The 14,069-nt window shown below is 33.9% G+C and overlaps 1 protein-coding gene across 1 annotated transcript; it reads left to right on the top strand.

The window, feature by feature from the left end:
• Nucleotides 1-9,950: 9,950 nt before the first annotated feature.
• LOC149236385 (aluminum-activated malate transporter 14-like) lies at nucleotides 9,951-13,161 on the top strand. The gene is made up of 6 exons (XM_089461557.1): nucleotides 9,951-10,271; nucleotides 10,443-10,583; nucleotides 11,557-11,797; nucleotides 11,899-12,019; nucleotides 12,164-12,307; nucleotides 12,384-13,161. The coding sequence occupies exons 1-6, from the start codon at nucleotides 9,989-9,991 to the stop codon at nucleotides 13,035-13,037; spliced, it is 1,584 nt and encodes a 527-aa protein (XP_089317683.1). The 5' UTR covers nucleotides 9,951-9,988; the 3' UTR covers nucleotides 13,038-13,161.
• The last annotated feature ends 908 nt before the right edge of the window (nucleotides 13,162-14,069 follow it).

Here is a 14,069-nt window from a genome sequence, read left to right as displayed (position 1 = left end):
ACTGCTACTTTCTATTTCAAATGATATTCTTTATTTCAAATGATATTCTTTGTTTCTTTGTTTCAGAAGCTGATTTATATATGAAAAAATTCTAATTAAGACTTCATAATACGATTTACAGAACTCAGAGACTCAGCAGCCTAATAACTTTGCTTATTAAAAAATCAGGAAATATAAACTTGGCAAAGTACTGATGCTTGCTAGCAAGTGTGATTGGCCTTCTACCAACCCACAATGCAAAGTAAACTCTGAGACTTAGAAAGCTCATAACCTGGCTTATTGAAAAACTCAGGGAACACAAACTCGCCAAAGTAGTGATCATTGTCTGCAAGTGGAATAGATCTACTACAAACTTAAAATGCAAAGTCACCTCCTAGATTCAGCAGGCTCATAACTGGGCATATTAAAAAAAATTAGGGAACATAAACTCAGAAAACTCAGGGAATAAAACAGTATTCAGCAAAGTGCTGGCAATTGTCCGCAAGAGGCATAGGCCTACTACCTAACCTGTTTATTGTATGAATGCATCTACAATATACTCAAATTGCTCAAATGAAAAAAACAATGCATACCTCAGCACAACTTTTGCATGGAGCGCATTGGACCCAGGTGAGGTCACTACCACTGTCCACATCCAGAAAATATGGCTTTGAAGGATTTGCAATCAACATAGTAACATAATAGAGTCTGCAATTCCACCATAATCAGTTGCATATTCTAAAACAAACCATGAATTCAGAGCTAAGAATGAAATTTTGATTGTCTTCTACATTACCCATATGGAACAACATTCCCTTTGAGAGAAAAGATGGTAGTTTGAACCGCCTGCAACCTCCTGCCAAGCCTGTTGGTGTCTCGGCTCACAAAGGAGGACTCGGAGTCTCCTCCTTCATTACCATCTGCTGCTGGATATTTCGGGTGCAGACGGTATACGTAGGCCGGTTGAGAGAGGCACATGCAAACAGAGAAGAGTACAAATCCAAGGAACAATTTTGTGAATAAACCCATATTGATCTCAATGCCTTAAGGTGCCTATACAGTGCTATTGTGCCTTCCCAATTACATATAATCAGATTCTCTGTTCATTTGATCTAGTGGGGAGCATCAGAGGCTAAGGCGGAAGAGAAAGAAGCAACCATAGTCAAGACATAGACAGAGGCAATAAAGGTATTGAGGTTCGATTTGGACGAAACGAAACGAAAGCAGCCCAAAATACCTTGGCTGCTTGACACCTGCAATGCAGAAGACACCTGTCATTCATGCAAAAACCGCATGTAAGGGACTTCGTAATCAAGGAGTCTGCATGGCTATTATTATGCCTATGTTTCTCATGTACTGCTCAAACTTTTGAAATGAAATACAATCCAAAAAAACCCATTTGAAAAAAAAATCAATGTAAAAGTTAAACCTATAATTTCAACCGATTAAAAAAATCGAAAGTGAATTAGGGAAGAGAATGAAATAAATAGCATTCCGAGAATCGAACTCGGGACCTCTACAATTTACCTCTGTTGTTCATCACGAATTTATTGCAGCGACAACCATTACCGAATTTGAGCTCAATTCAACAACCTCTGCAACACATTCTTCTATATCTTATTCAAAACAACCCCTGCAACACATTCTTCCATATCTCATTCAAAACATTGATTTTCAGAAATATAACTGAATTTTGCAAAGCAAGTGACTTTGAATACACGAAAAATCTAAATGGCAAGGATTTGCAAGTACTTCTGTATCTTGTTAACTTCGAATTCCACGGCTTCGCCATTGAGCAGATAGAGCTCGTTCTGCAACAGCTCCAGTATTCGACAGTGAAGGCGATAATGGCAATGCTTACAGATTGGGTTGCTTATAGCGAAGGCCATAATGACAATGGTTATAGCAAAAGCGATAATGGCAATGCCACAGACAACTCGTTAGTCTTGCTGAAGCCGATACCTGGCCATAGTGATGACAGAGTTAAAGCGAATTTGACATGTTACATTAACCATGCATGCAGCCAATGGTTTATGTGCACGGTGTTATGCTCTGGAAAAACATGCGGCCAATGAATTATCTGCACAGGTGTTATGCTTTGGAAGAACATGAAAGGTGTACCCGGCATATGACATGTTTTCATGGTATATGGATATAAGGAGTTAACATCATAGTAGTACAATTCGTAAACCTTATGGTTCCTCATAAGTGGTTTTATAGTGTACCCATCCCCACGAGAAGCATAATGTTTCATTAACAAAATACCATTGAATCGTGAGAAGTTATGAAAATAAACCATGTAAAGTGAAGCCTTATCCTTAGCATTATTAACTGGAGTTTGCATTGGTTAATGCAGATTGCAAGAAAGCATGCGGAGAAAGATGCAAAGAGTCATCCCGCCAAAAGATATGTTTAAGAGCTTATGGCACCTGCTGTGGCAAATGCAATTGTGTTCCTCCTGGAACATCTGGAAACGAGGATCTCTGCAAACACATCGCAAGTGCCCATGAATATGACACGTGCCCATTGCATCCAAGCTGGTCGTTCAACTACCTCTACGGACAGGAAGGGATACCTTGCGAGGTCCTGGCTTTGAATCAGTCTTATATGGTAGGGACTAGCTGCCTTGCAGCCCATCTTGTTCCTTTTTATTTTGTTCAAAAAGCTTTGAATTTTAATTAGATTTGAATTTTTTTGGAATTTATTTAGATTTGAAATTTTTGAAATTTATTAAAAATCTAAAAAATAATGTTAAATTAAATATTTTGAAAATTAATAAATAAATTATTTTTTTAAATGTAATTTTTTAATGTGATTTTAAATTGAATGGTTAGATATAAAATTTTTATTAAATATTAAAAAAAAATTAACAAAAAAATTATTTACCAAATTTTATAACCATTCATGTTTTATTACAATATAATAGTTCAATACTTTGAATTATAAATAAGATATGATAAGAACTGATAACTCATTTCCAAACCAAAAACATTTATAAATATTTTATTTTAATTTAATTTTATAATAAATGTTAAATTAAAACTTAATGTTTATCATATAAAATATTCTTAAGGATGGATATTTGCAACCATTTTAGCATGGATACTATTATATTGTTAGTCAACTTTGTTATCATTGTAGCAGATATATTATTAAATTGTTAATCAATTTTGTTATAATACCATTGGCGAGTACCATGCTTATTGTGCCAAGAGGTTGTGCCAAAAAGCACTATACATAGGAGAGTTGTTGTCAAGTAACATTACATTTAAAAATAATAAAGTAATATTTTCATTAAAAAATTAAATATAGTAATAACAAAAAAAATTAATGTCACCCATAAATAAAATAATCAAATTTCACTTTAATTTTCATTAACTTTATAAAAAATATAAAGTAATTGAAAGTAAAAAAACAAAATGAGTTTTAGTATAAGGAAGATATGTAATTTTTTAACTGGTTGAAACGGACTATTGAGATTACATGGAGTAATTCATTCTATGTTCAGTTTATGTATAATATTTAAAACAAAAATTATTTTAATGTTAGTAATAAGAAAAATATTTCAATGTCCATATTAAAGTGTTGTAGAGAAACTTAGTTCATGTCACTCAAGTTAGAATTCATGTTTTCTAAAAATTACCTAAAAATTTATAACCTACAGTGATCAATGATAAATTAATAATAATCATAAAAAAATTGAATTCTATAGGTTTTCTTTTCCAAGAATTACTAAACTGAGAAGTAAAGTGGATAAATTAATTGCTTTCTCAGAAATAAAGACTTGCATAAATGTTGATATGTAGTAACCACTCATAAAATGAACATTTATAGTTTACCACGACATTAATAATGGTGAGAAGTAATTGGTGGATATATTTATTTACATCTTATTCCTATCCATTTTTTATGCAAACACATGCTTAAATTATAGTGTGAAGTAAATTATGATAAATATATTATTCACCAAAATTTTAATCATTTTTCTTCAGTGGCAAAATATCAAAAACTCATGCACGAATGTTGCAACCATATCTATAAATTAGGTGTGTGTAAAGAGAGAGTATTACTAATAGTTTTTTTCTTATACCTATAAATCTTTTATTCATATGTTGTTCAAAATTAGCATAGGTCCGCTCAGAGAGGTTTGGCCTCCTGGCCAGCAGATGATTTGCTAAGTCATTTGTGCCACTCTACAGGTCATGAGTTCGAGTCTCCCTTTAACTGAGGGTTGTCTTTGCGAGCTAGGCAGTTCCTCCTAGAGGTTATAGTGGTAGCCGATGGGATTCGACCCCGTGTAATGCAAGTATGATACCACCGCCGTTGCCAATTCCACTAGTCACCAAATAAAAAAAATAGCATAGGTCCATAAGTGTAGAATCATTTCCTCAAGTTTTGCACTTAAAAAGAAATTTGCATCTTGAGAGATTTGATCCATCTCAAAGATTGGTAGGGCTAGAATTTGATAGATCTATGATGGTCAATACTGAATGCCCAAAAACCATCACTCATTTCAAAATCAAAATATTTTATAAATATTTTATTTTATAACAATTTACTTGCCATTATTATTGAAAATTTTAAACACATTCTATGAAATTTATTAAACAATTATTACGTTAAATTCTCATATTAGTTTTCGATATTATATCAATTTATATATATATATATATATATATATATATATATATATATATATATATATATATATATATAACTTTTGCATAAAAAATAAGTAGTAAACAACAAACATATTATACTTGTTTCATATTAAACTTATTGTTCTTTACCAAAACATTTATCCCTTAGAACCAAATGCCATATTTACATGAAGCATTTTGGTTGGGCAGATCTAGCGAACAAATTCTTTTAGTTTTCTTCCTCCTCCATCTAACAATTTTTTACCTTCTGGCACTCTGAATCACATGGTTGGGTTGTACATTGCAAGAAGATTGTGTGGAATAGCAGAAATGTGGAATGGAAATATTTGTAGACCCAAGAGGCTCTGAAGCATGAAGTTATGTGATCGAGTCCATTAGACGTGACGTGAGCAACCTGCACCTTGTCAACAACTTAGCCACTTCATCGGGAAATCCATCGCCAAAGCTGCGAGGCTTGCATTAATAGCATTAAAATTCATCCATGAAACACTTGTCCCTTGTTATGCATCCAACTCTGGCGATATAGAAAAGATATATCAACGACTTAGAAATCAACCTCCTCAAGGGGGAAACCTCTTCTACATTACACAAATGAAAATTATTGGATGATACAAATGACAACACCTCATTTCTATATCTAGGAGTCTAAGGGGTCACAATATAATCCAAGCAAACATAACAATAAGAATGTAAGGGCACAACAATAACAATTTTGGGCTTTTATGTGGCACAATAACAACAATATGGGGACAATGTGGGCACAACAATAACGATAAGGGGCTACAATGACAATAATAATAAGCGAATATACTAGTATTATAGGGACCTAACATACCCCTCTCCTTCAAAAAAGTGTCGTCCTCAACGCTTGACTAGTTCTGGATGCTTTTGTATAAAATTCTCATCTTCCCATGTGGAATCTTCACCAAATAAGTTTTTCCACTTGATGAGATACTCTGAAATTTCCTCATCTAATACCAATTTTTATGCATTCAGTTGACAAAAAGATAGAAAATATAGATCAACGACTTCAAAATCAGCCTCTTCGAGGGGCCAACATTCTTGACATTACACAAATGAAAATTCTTGGATGATACAAATGACATGACCTCCTTTCTATATATAGTACTCTATGTGGTCACAATATAATCATAGTAGACATAACAATAATAATGTAAGGAAAACAATAAAAATAGTGGGCTTCTATGGGGCACAATAATAATAATATGTGGACAACATGGGCACAACAATAACAATAAGGGGCTACAATGAAAATAATAATAAGGGAATACACTACTATTATAGGGACCTAACATCCCTCTTGTGTAGAAGGTTCTAAAGAGATCCATATCTTTGTTGTTTCACAGAACTTTGCTAGGAAATAGGTTCGTCTTTGATGGCAAGTGGGGTGGAATCATAAGCCGAGATGATGCCAACGATTCTAGTGTAGACTTCTGACTAGGCGTTTACAACGACCACCATTACCATTTCAGTTACTTTTATTTCACTAGCGGCATTCTCACTAAGCTTAGCAGCCACATAGCGCGTAGATTTAAAGCTCACATTTATTCCATTGTGTAATTTTTTTGACTGAGTCTAATGATCGCCTGGCATCATATATGTAGCTGAGGAGTTTGAGCCAATGGAAGCTCCATTTTTAGGCAGCAAAATTGATAAAGTTCCCAAATGGGTGAGATTGAGATTAAGAGAGCAGCAACTAGGCCCTTACGATAAAATCCATACAATTTGTCCTTACCTAAGACAATATTCATGGAGAAATTCCATATAACTGGTCCTGGCATGAGACACTAGATACCTCAAAAGTTGAATTACATCCTACTTATTGTAATACAAGTGTGCATATTGGTTTATTGAAGGTCCATGCCTTGAGAACCATCTTGAGCCATATTTCTACACATGTGGAATTTAATAATGCTTTGTGCGGTCTAGGGAAAACCATGCGCAACAATTAGATATTTTTTACTGGCAATGGAATTAATCATGATCTAATAGTAAATAAGTAAGCTATCGAAAATTTGCGTTCATTTGTGCGGTGACAACTAAAATGTGAAGTTATTACCTTACACATATTTATGTCCATACTATAGCGTGCCTTTCATCTTTCATAAAATCCTTTTTCCATTATATCCCATGTTGAATAAGTAAACTATCGAAGATTTTCTTTCCTCTTAAGCTATCGAAAATTTTCTTTCATGTTTGTAGTAACAATGAAAAAATTGAAGTTAGATTTTATTTCATCTTTGCAGTGAGAGTAAAGAAAAATTGAGGGTATTACGTTGCACATATTCATGTCCATACTATAGCATGCTTTTCATCTTTCACAAAATCCTTTTTCCTATTTCCAATGAACATCTTTGGGTCTTTCCCTAAGTAATGAAACAATCTAAGTGCATAACTCAAAGCGAGCGTTGTAATAATATGTTAGATGCGTTGATTGGTTTTGAATATTCAATAGGTGCTAACATTCTCGTATTGCGTTGATTGGTTTTGAATATTCAATAGGTGCTAACATTCTTGTTTTAATAGGAGTTTACGTTGTCTTACACTCCGACCTATCGAATATTCTCAATTGTTCTTTTTGTGCATACCTTATCAAATATTTTCGAGTATTTTTTTGTGCATACATTACATGAAGATCTTGCCATTAATGTGCTATACATTTAGTCCTAAAAATAATGAAGCCTGGCGATGTCATTTGAAATATTTTATTCCAATCAACTTTTAGTTTCCTAATGATTCCTAATCATCTCTATGTCATTAGAAGTAATATTGATATATAATTGTTTTGGGAAATAATCATTTAAATTATTTATGTATCCGGGTTTTTTAAAAATTCTTATAAAAAATTTATAATTAATGTTTTTTAGTTTGCAATTCAATTAGTGTTATTTGGTTGGTCTTTCATTTGCATTTCAAAGTTATGCCGCAAGCTCTGCTAAAATATGTGGTGGAGTGAAATGGAAACGAATGTTTTTTCCAGCATTGGATTTCTCCATTGGTTTATTGTTCACAGTTTATAGGTACAACAATTTATTATTACAAATATGTTCTCACTAATGTGCCATGGATATTGTAGTGTATTGTTATAGATTTGTTATGGTTTTGTATTATGATAGCGGTCTCTTTCTCACAAGATGGGGTTTTCAAAGAAAGGTTTAAACTTTGGTATCAAATAGTTTTATGGGCTTCTAAAAACACTTGAACACTAACTTTTTTTCACATGATGGGATTTTCAAAAAAGGTTTTAAACTTTGGCCTTAAATAGCTGCAATTTCCTGGGCTAATGGTCACACTTAGCTATCCAGGAAAAGCTCATCATCTCAATGCTATAGGATTCAACCACTCAAATTTCTTACACTGATATAATTTTCGTTTGTATCTAGTTGTATAGTATCGATATAATTGTTTGTATCTAGATTTATAGCATCGATTGCTTCTTTATAGATTGATTTCAAAAGAGCTAAAAATCACTTTATTGATATACCAACTTCGGTCACTTTTGAAAGTACTTCTCTTATTTGATTGGGATATTTAGAAAAAAATTTCTTCCGTAAACACTTCCATCTTCTACACAATACTTTAATTTAAAATATCATTATTTATTTGATATAATTTAAAATATCCTTATCTATTTGATATTTGGTATGTCAATTTATTATAAGAAATGATTAACTTAACAAAAAACAAAAAACAAATATGATTTGTCATTGAGGTAGTCACAACATATTATGATTTCTCTACATTAGAAACTAACGCTAAATGAGTAGTTGTGTACCTATACATGAAAAAGAAAATATATATATTAAAAAACAACATATTATGATTTCTTTACCTCAGAGACTAACACTAAATGAGTAGTAATAAAAAATATAAAAAATATTATTTCTAACCCTTTGATACCTTTCAAACGCGTAATACCACACTCTAATCCTATGTTGTTTCCTACTCAACACGAGCATCACAATAAATTTTTTTGGTTAACCTAAGGCAATGATTAACTTTTATACAAGTTTTCGTTCTTATATATTGTTGTATAGCAGTCCTTTCTTTTAGCTCCCTCATCATGTCTATGTCGTTACTTTAATGATAAATTATTGTTTTTGTTGTTACTTTAATGATAAAGCATTGTTTTAGGAATAATTAATTTGATTGTATTTTTCTAATTGTATTAATCATAATTGTATTGATAATTATTTTATTTTTAATTTTAAAGTTCCTGGTTAGAAGTGGTGGAGAAAATCCAATAGCAGGGCGTGAGACACTTAGAATAAAATCAACAGTGTTCCCATACATAAGATGTGAACAGCACTTATATTAGAGAGTTTAATAGACCGTAATCACATACATTTAATACTCGAGTTTATTTGCAAATCTTGTATTCCTTAAATATACCTTTACAACTTTGGAAGTAATTACTATGAACATATGGCCACAAAATTCATATTGTTCATCCCATATTAATTGTAACCCACGCTTGTGGGGCCACAATCCCGTAGTTGGGGGTTTTACAGAGAGTTGGCGTAAAGATCCAAAAGGTAAGAGTTAAAAGCGTCCACAAATAATACATTTGTTCACCGATAGTCACGCATAAGGGCACACGTCGTTTTTTCTATGTTCTAGTCCTACGGCCGACCTCCTCCATATTCATAGTCACAAAAACTCTGAGACCCGTCGCTACTGTAATCTGATTACGTAACCGTGCTGCATGCCCAAATCTGCGAAAGCCGTTTTTGCAGGGGTTGTCGAACGGGGCCACGATGAAATTTCATGGGAGGGTGAGTGGTGATTTTTTTTCAAGAAAGTAGTCTGAGTGTTTAAATCAATTTTTTTTGGCATTAGATTCAATACCATACTACATTTAAACCGTTGTAATCCAGTTTTTGAAAAATTTAAACTAAATTTTCTCAAAACCATGGCGTGTTTAGACTATGCTGTTATCCATCTTCCGTGATTTAGGACATTTACTTCTTTCTGAATAACTTGTAACTGAAGTTTTAAATTTTTATTTGACGCGAACACGTAATTACTCACCATACCAAATCGAAAATATTTAATGCTTCGCGCACTCCAACATAGGAACTGAGGAATACACAATAATCGCGTATAAGATTATATGCGCCACATTGAAACCAATTCAACACGCTTGGGGTAAACCCTGGGAGTCTTCTTGGTTTCCTGTTATCGCAAGCTTTGTAACGCGCTCCACCCAGATTTACATTGATAGGATATCGACTCCTGTTATTTGAAAGCTTGTGTTTCCGGTTTCTTGTGTTTCCGGTTTGTCAATGGCGGATCAAAGGTCGGCTGAGTGCAACATCGGCATTGCAATGAACAGATCACAGAACTGTGCAACTGGATCTTCTGAAAGATCGAATTTGTTTAGAAGATTGAACAAAATCCCCGCACTGAAGCTCATTTTGAGAAAATTCGCCAAGGATTTTTTGCAGTTGGGCAAAGATGATCCACGGAGAATTATGCATGCAATCAAAGTTGGGATTGCATTATCAGTGGCATGTATGTTCTATCTAACGGATAAATTATTTCATGGCGTTGGTGGCAATGCCAACTGGGCTATCATGACTGTTGTGGTGGTTTTTGAATTTACTGCAGGTAATGTGGATCTTTTATTACATTTGTTTTAAGAATGATAATGCATTCAATCTTTACAATTTGCAGTATTCTCACGGATAAATGTTTTGACAGAGGCTATATGGCTTCTTGGCCCATATTGAATTTAAGGAAGAACTTTTGCCTAATCTTGTGTGGAATATTTTCTTGCAGGTGCTACTTTGAGTAAAGGCTTCAATAGAGCAATCGGCACATTGCTAGCAGGCACTTTTGGTGTATTTGTAGGGTTCATTGCAGACACGTTTGTGGGTCTAGGAGAGCGCATCGTTATCTGCTTTTCATGCTTTGTTTTAGGTAGGTTGATAATTTAAAGAAACTTTCATTAATAAAAAAAAAAATTAATTTTATTAAAATAAGGAGAAAAATAGGCTGAACCATTCTAACCCTTCTGTGCGTTCTAGTTTTGCCTATTTTACTGCTTCACGTTGTGGGTATTTGTTTGTTTTAAGAATTCTAAATTATAGCTCATTTTAGAATGGGAAGAATTTCTGGACATAGATTCTTGATATATGATACATGCTCAGGGTACGATAAATGAAAGTGTTGCTGATATAGATATAGGTTGTTTTTAAGTATTGATAAATGAAAGTATCGTATAATTACGATTATTTTGGGTGATTGAGTGGAATCATTATTATTTTTTTATCGAAGTTTTTTAATGGGAGATATGATGGCTTTTATATTTTGATAATTATTGTTGTAATAGATTTGAAAACATACTTTTAAGCGAATATACTTGTCCGTTAACCAAATACCAGCAACTATTGTAGACTGCAGCCAAATACCAACAACTATTGTAGACTGCAGATTCAGCAAATATACTAAAATAGGGTGATTATGAGAAAGTTCAATGATCAAATTCTAAGATATTCCCTGGATCTACAATTAACTAAATTAAGTGGATACCAACAATCTCACTCTTATAATTCCTTTCCTTTATAAAAAGTATAATATCCACCATCGATTTCCGCTATAAATTCCTGCAACCATGTCCTTAGATGATCGAGGTGGCTAGCCACACAATCCCTATGTCGTGCATCATTTTCTTTATGTGGTGTATCCTTTCTATTGTAGATCTCTGGTATATTATCTTGTTTGAAGCATTTTGCTCGACTTTTGTGCGGGATTGGGTTTCTTTCAATGTTGGCTACTATTTCTCTATATAGGATTAGTGTCCTTACTGTGTCTGATCAGTACACAACATGACGAGATGAGAGTTGTAACCGGTATCTGATGATTTAACTATAATTCCTTTTGCATCAAGCAGGGGCAGTTGCAACATATCTGCGTTTTCTGCCCAACATAAAGCGCAAATACGATTATGGCGTCGCAGTCTCAGGATCCCGCTTTGACAACGGTTTCGGTATTGCTTACCAACGACTTGCTACGATAGCCATTGGATTCGCCATTTGCCTCATAATAAGTTTAATAGTTTCTCCAATATGGGCAGGAGAGGATCTTCACAAGTCCGTCATTCGTAAGATTCAAGGCTTATCAAAGTCCATAGAATGTAGATAAATTATGGGATCAAATTAATGCTAGATGATGTTACTTAATTTACAAGGCAGTAATAGTATATATAATATTCTGCCATATGATGCATGGACACAGGATGCGTGCTGGAGTATTTGAAGGACCCCGACGTCCTAGAGGCGGGAGAATCCGCAGAAGACCCAATCTCCCAAGGATACAGAAATGTCTTAGATTCTAAAACCAGTGAAGAATCCCTGGTATACATACTCTTATTTTGTTTGGTCTTACGATAAAAGGAATCTGTTGCCAACGTCTATAGGTTGAATTTCTGGTGATTTGTTAACGGGGAATGTGAATATTTTGGAGCCAAACTAACAATATATTCATTTTTTATTTTTCAGGCAACTTTTGCTAGCTGGGAGCCGAGACATGGTAAATTCAGATTCGGTCATCCATGGAAACAATATGTTAAAGTGGGAGGGACGCTACGTCACTTGGCATACTCTGTTGTTGGCCTGCACGGATGTCTCCGCTCAGATATTCAGGTGAGCCCTCAAATATTGTTTATCAATCAACATTATCCATGTTGAGTCTAGGCTTTAATTATCGTTTATGCTCCAGGCACCTCACTTTACCATAGAGGCACTCGAGAAACCATTCACGAAGGTGGGCTTCCAGGTAGCCCTTGTACTGCGACAGCTGGCAGAAAGCATGAGATGCATGGAACAATGCCCTCCCTCACAAAACGTAATGCAGAGCCTGCACGATGCACTACAAGAGCTCAATATGGCATTCTGTCTTCAGTCAAAACTTTGGCACTTCATCCAGCCGTTCTGCTGTGCAGGTCAATGTCTTTCAAGTGCAGAGACCACAAATCTCAATGTAAATCTCACTCAAACTCCAGAAGACCAGGATCATCAACCCAGACAGATATTCAAAGATGTCGAGCAAAATATCATTTGTGATCAAGATGAACACCGGTCCAGCTCTGAAATGTCATCAGAAGAACTGGATCCCCGGGCTAGAAAAGAGGAAATAGACAGTGAAAGAAAATATACTCTGTCAGAAACCTGTCGTCTTTCGATGAAAGGCAGATATGGTGTAGAATTTGCCGAGGCACTTCCATTAGCCGCCTTGTCATCCCTTATAACGGAGATTGTTGCAAGGCTAGAGCGTGTGATAGAAGCTGTACACGAGCTCGGAAAGCTTGCATTCTTTAAACCTTATGATTGTACAGAGTTTATATTTGTGGAAAACCTTAAGAGGGTGGCTTGAAATCAGCTTTTCATGTACTGCAATGCTCAGATACTTCAAATGGCCGTTAGATTTGCTCAGAGAACGAGTCATTTTCAGACATACTAGCCAAACGAGTTGTACAATATTATGGGAATACTTATAAGTTCACAAATTTGGTATAATATCACAAAATTGTAGCTGATACCACATGTTACTGTGTAATTATCGGTGCTATAAAATCTCGAGCACTAAGATTATCCATTTCTCCAGCTGTTCCAAAATATTTAGCATAAGTATATATATCTTAATGAAGACTAAGCCTCTTCCTAAGCCTCATATATGTATGGAGGAGGTTAAGGGTATGGCTAAGATTCTTCATTTCCATTATTGTAAGTTTAGGGTGGTTAACATTCCTCATTTTTATCATTATAAATTTAAAAAAACTTATGAGACATTTTTTAATAATATAATAATATTAATAAGAAATTATTGGATTCCCGTTTTCTCTTTTTTAATTGTTTATATATATATTGATATATAAATAACATAATCTTCTGTAGTTGTTTATATATATAGAAATATTTTTATTGCTATATAAATAACATATATTAACATTATGATAAAAGTAATAATAACATTATAAATATTTTTGTGTAAATATTATAAATTCAATTTTGTTTTTTTATTTTTAATATATATATATATATAAAATAAATTAAAATAAAATAAATATTATTAAAACCCTCATCAAATATAGCAGTTAGTTGATAAATAAAATATATAAATATTGGTAATTTTAGTAACATTATAATAACTCTTTTTCTTATAATCTTGTATTCTAACGAACAACGAGTCCGGAGGCATCATCTATTCACATCTCTTCAAGAATCCATTTTTCTGGTTAGACAAGACTTTGGTGGGAAAAGGCAATCGCGCGACTTATGATGAGTACACCATGGGTCGAATGGAGGCCATCTGGACCATCGACTGTCTTCAATTCAAGCCAGAGAGGTGGGTGAAGAAGGATGTCCATTTCGTCCGGCAGAATCCCTTCAAGTTCACAGTCTTCCA

This window comes from Pinus tabuliformis, chromosome 8, assembly GCF_031772625.1.
Source record: "Pinus tabuliformis cultivar Carrire ecotype Pingquan chromosome 8, CPIR1, whole genome shotgun sequence".
NCBI classification, from domain to species: Eukaryota; Viridiplantae; Streptophyta; class Pinopsida; order Pinales; family Pinaceae; genus Pinus; species Pinus tabuliformis.
The sequence above is the reverse complement of the archived record's forward strand: the minus strand, read 5'-3'. Positions and strand labels throughout refer to the sequence as shown.

What these genes read in the sequence shown, in the direction of transcription:
- LOC149236385 (XM_089461557.1), top strand. Translation starts at nt 9,989, where the DNA reads ATGAACAGATCACAGAACTGTGCAACTGGATCTTCTGAAAGATCGAAT. An exon ending in GGTTTTTGAATTTACTGCAG is followed by an intron (nt 10,272 to 10,442) that starts GTAATGTGGATC and finishes ATTTTCTTGCAG; the next exon opens with GTGCTACTTTGAGTAAAGGC. An exon ending in GGCTTATCAAAGTCCATAGA is followed by an intron (nt 11,798 to 11,898) that starts ATGTAGATAAAT and finishes ATGCATGGACAC; the next exon opens with AGGATGCGTGCTGGAGTATT.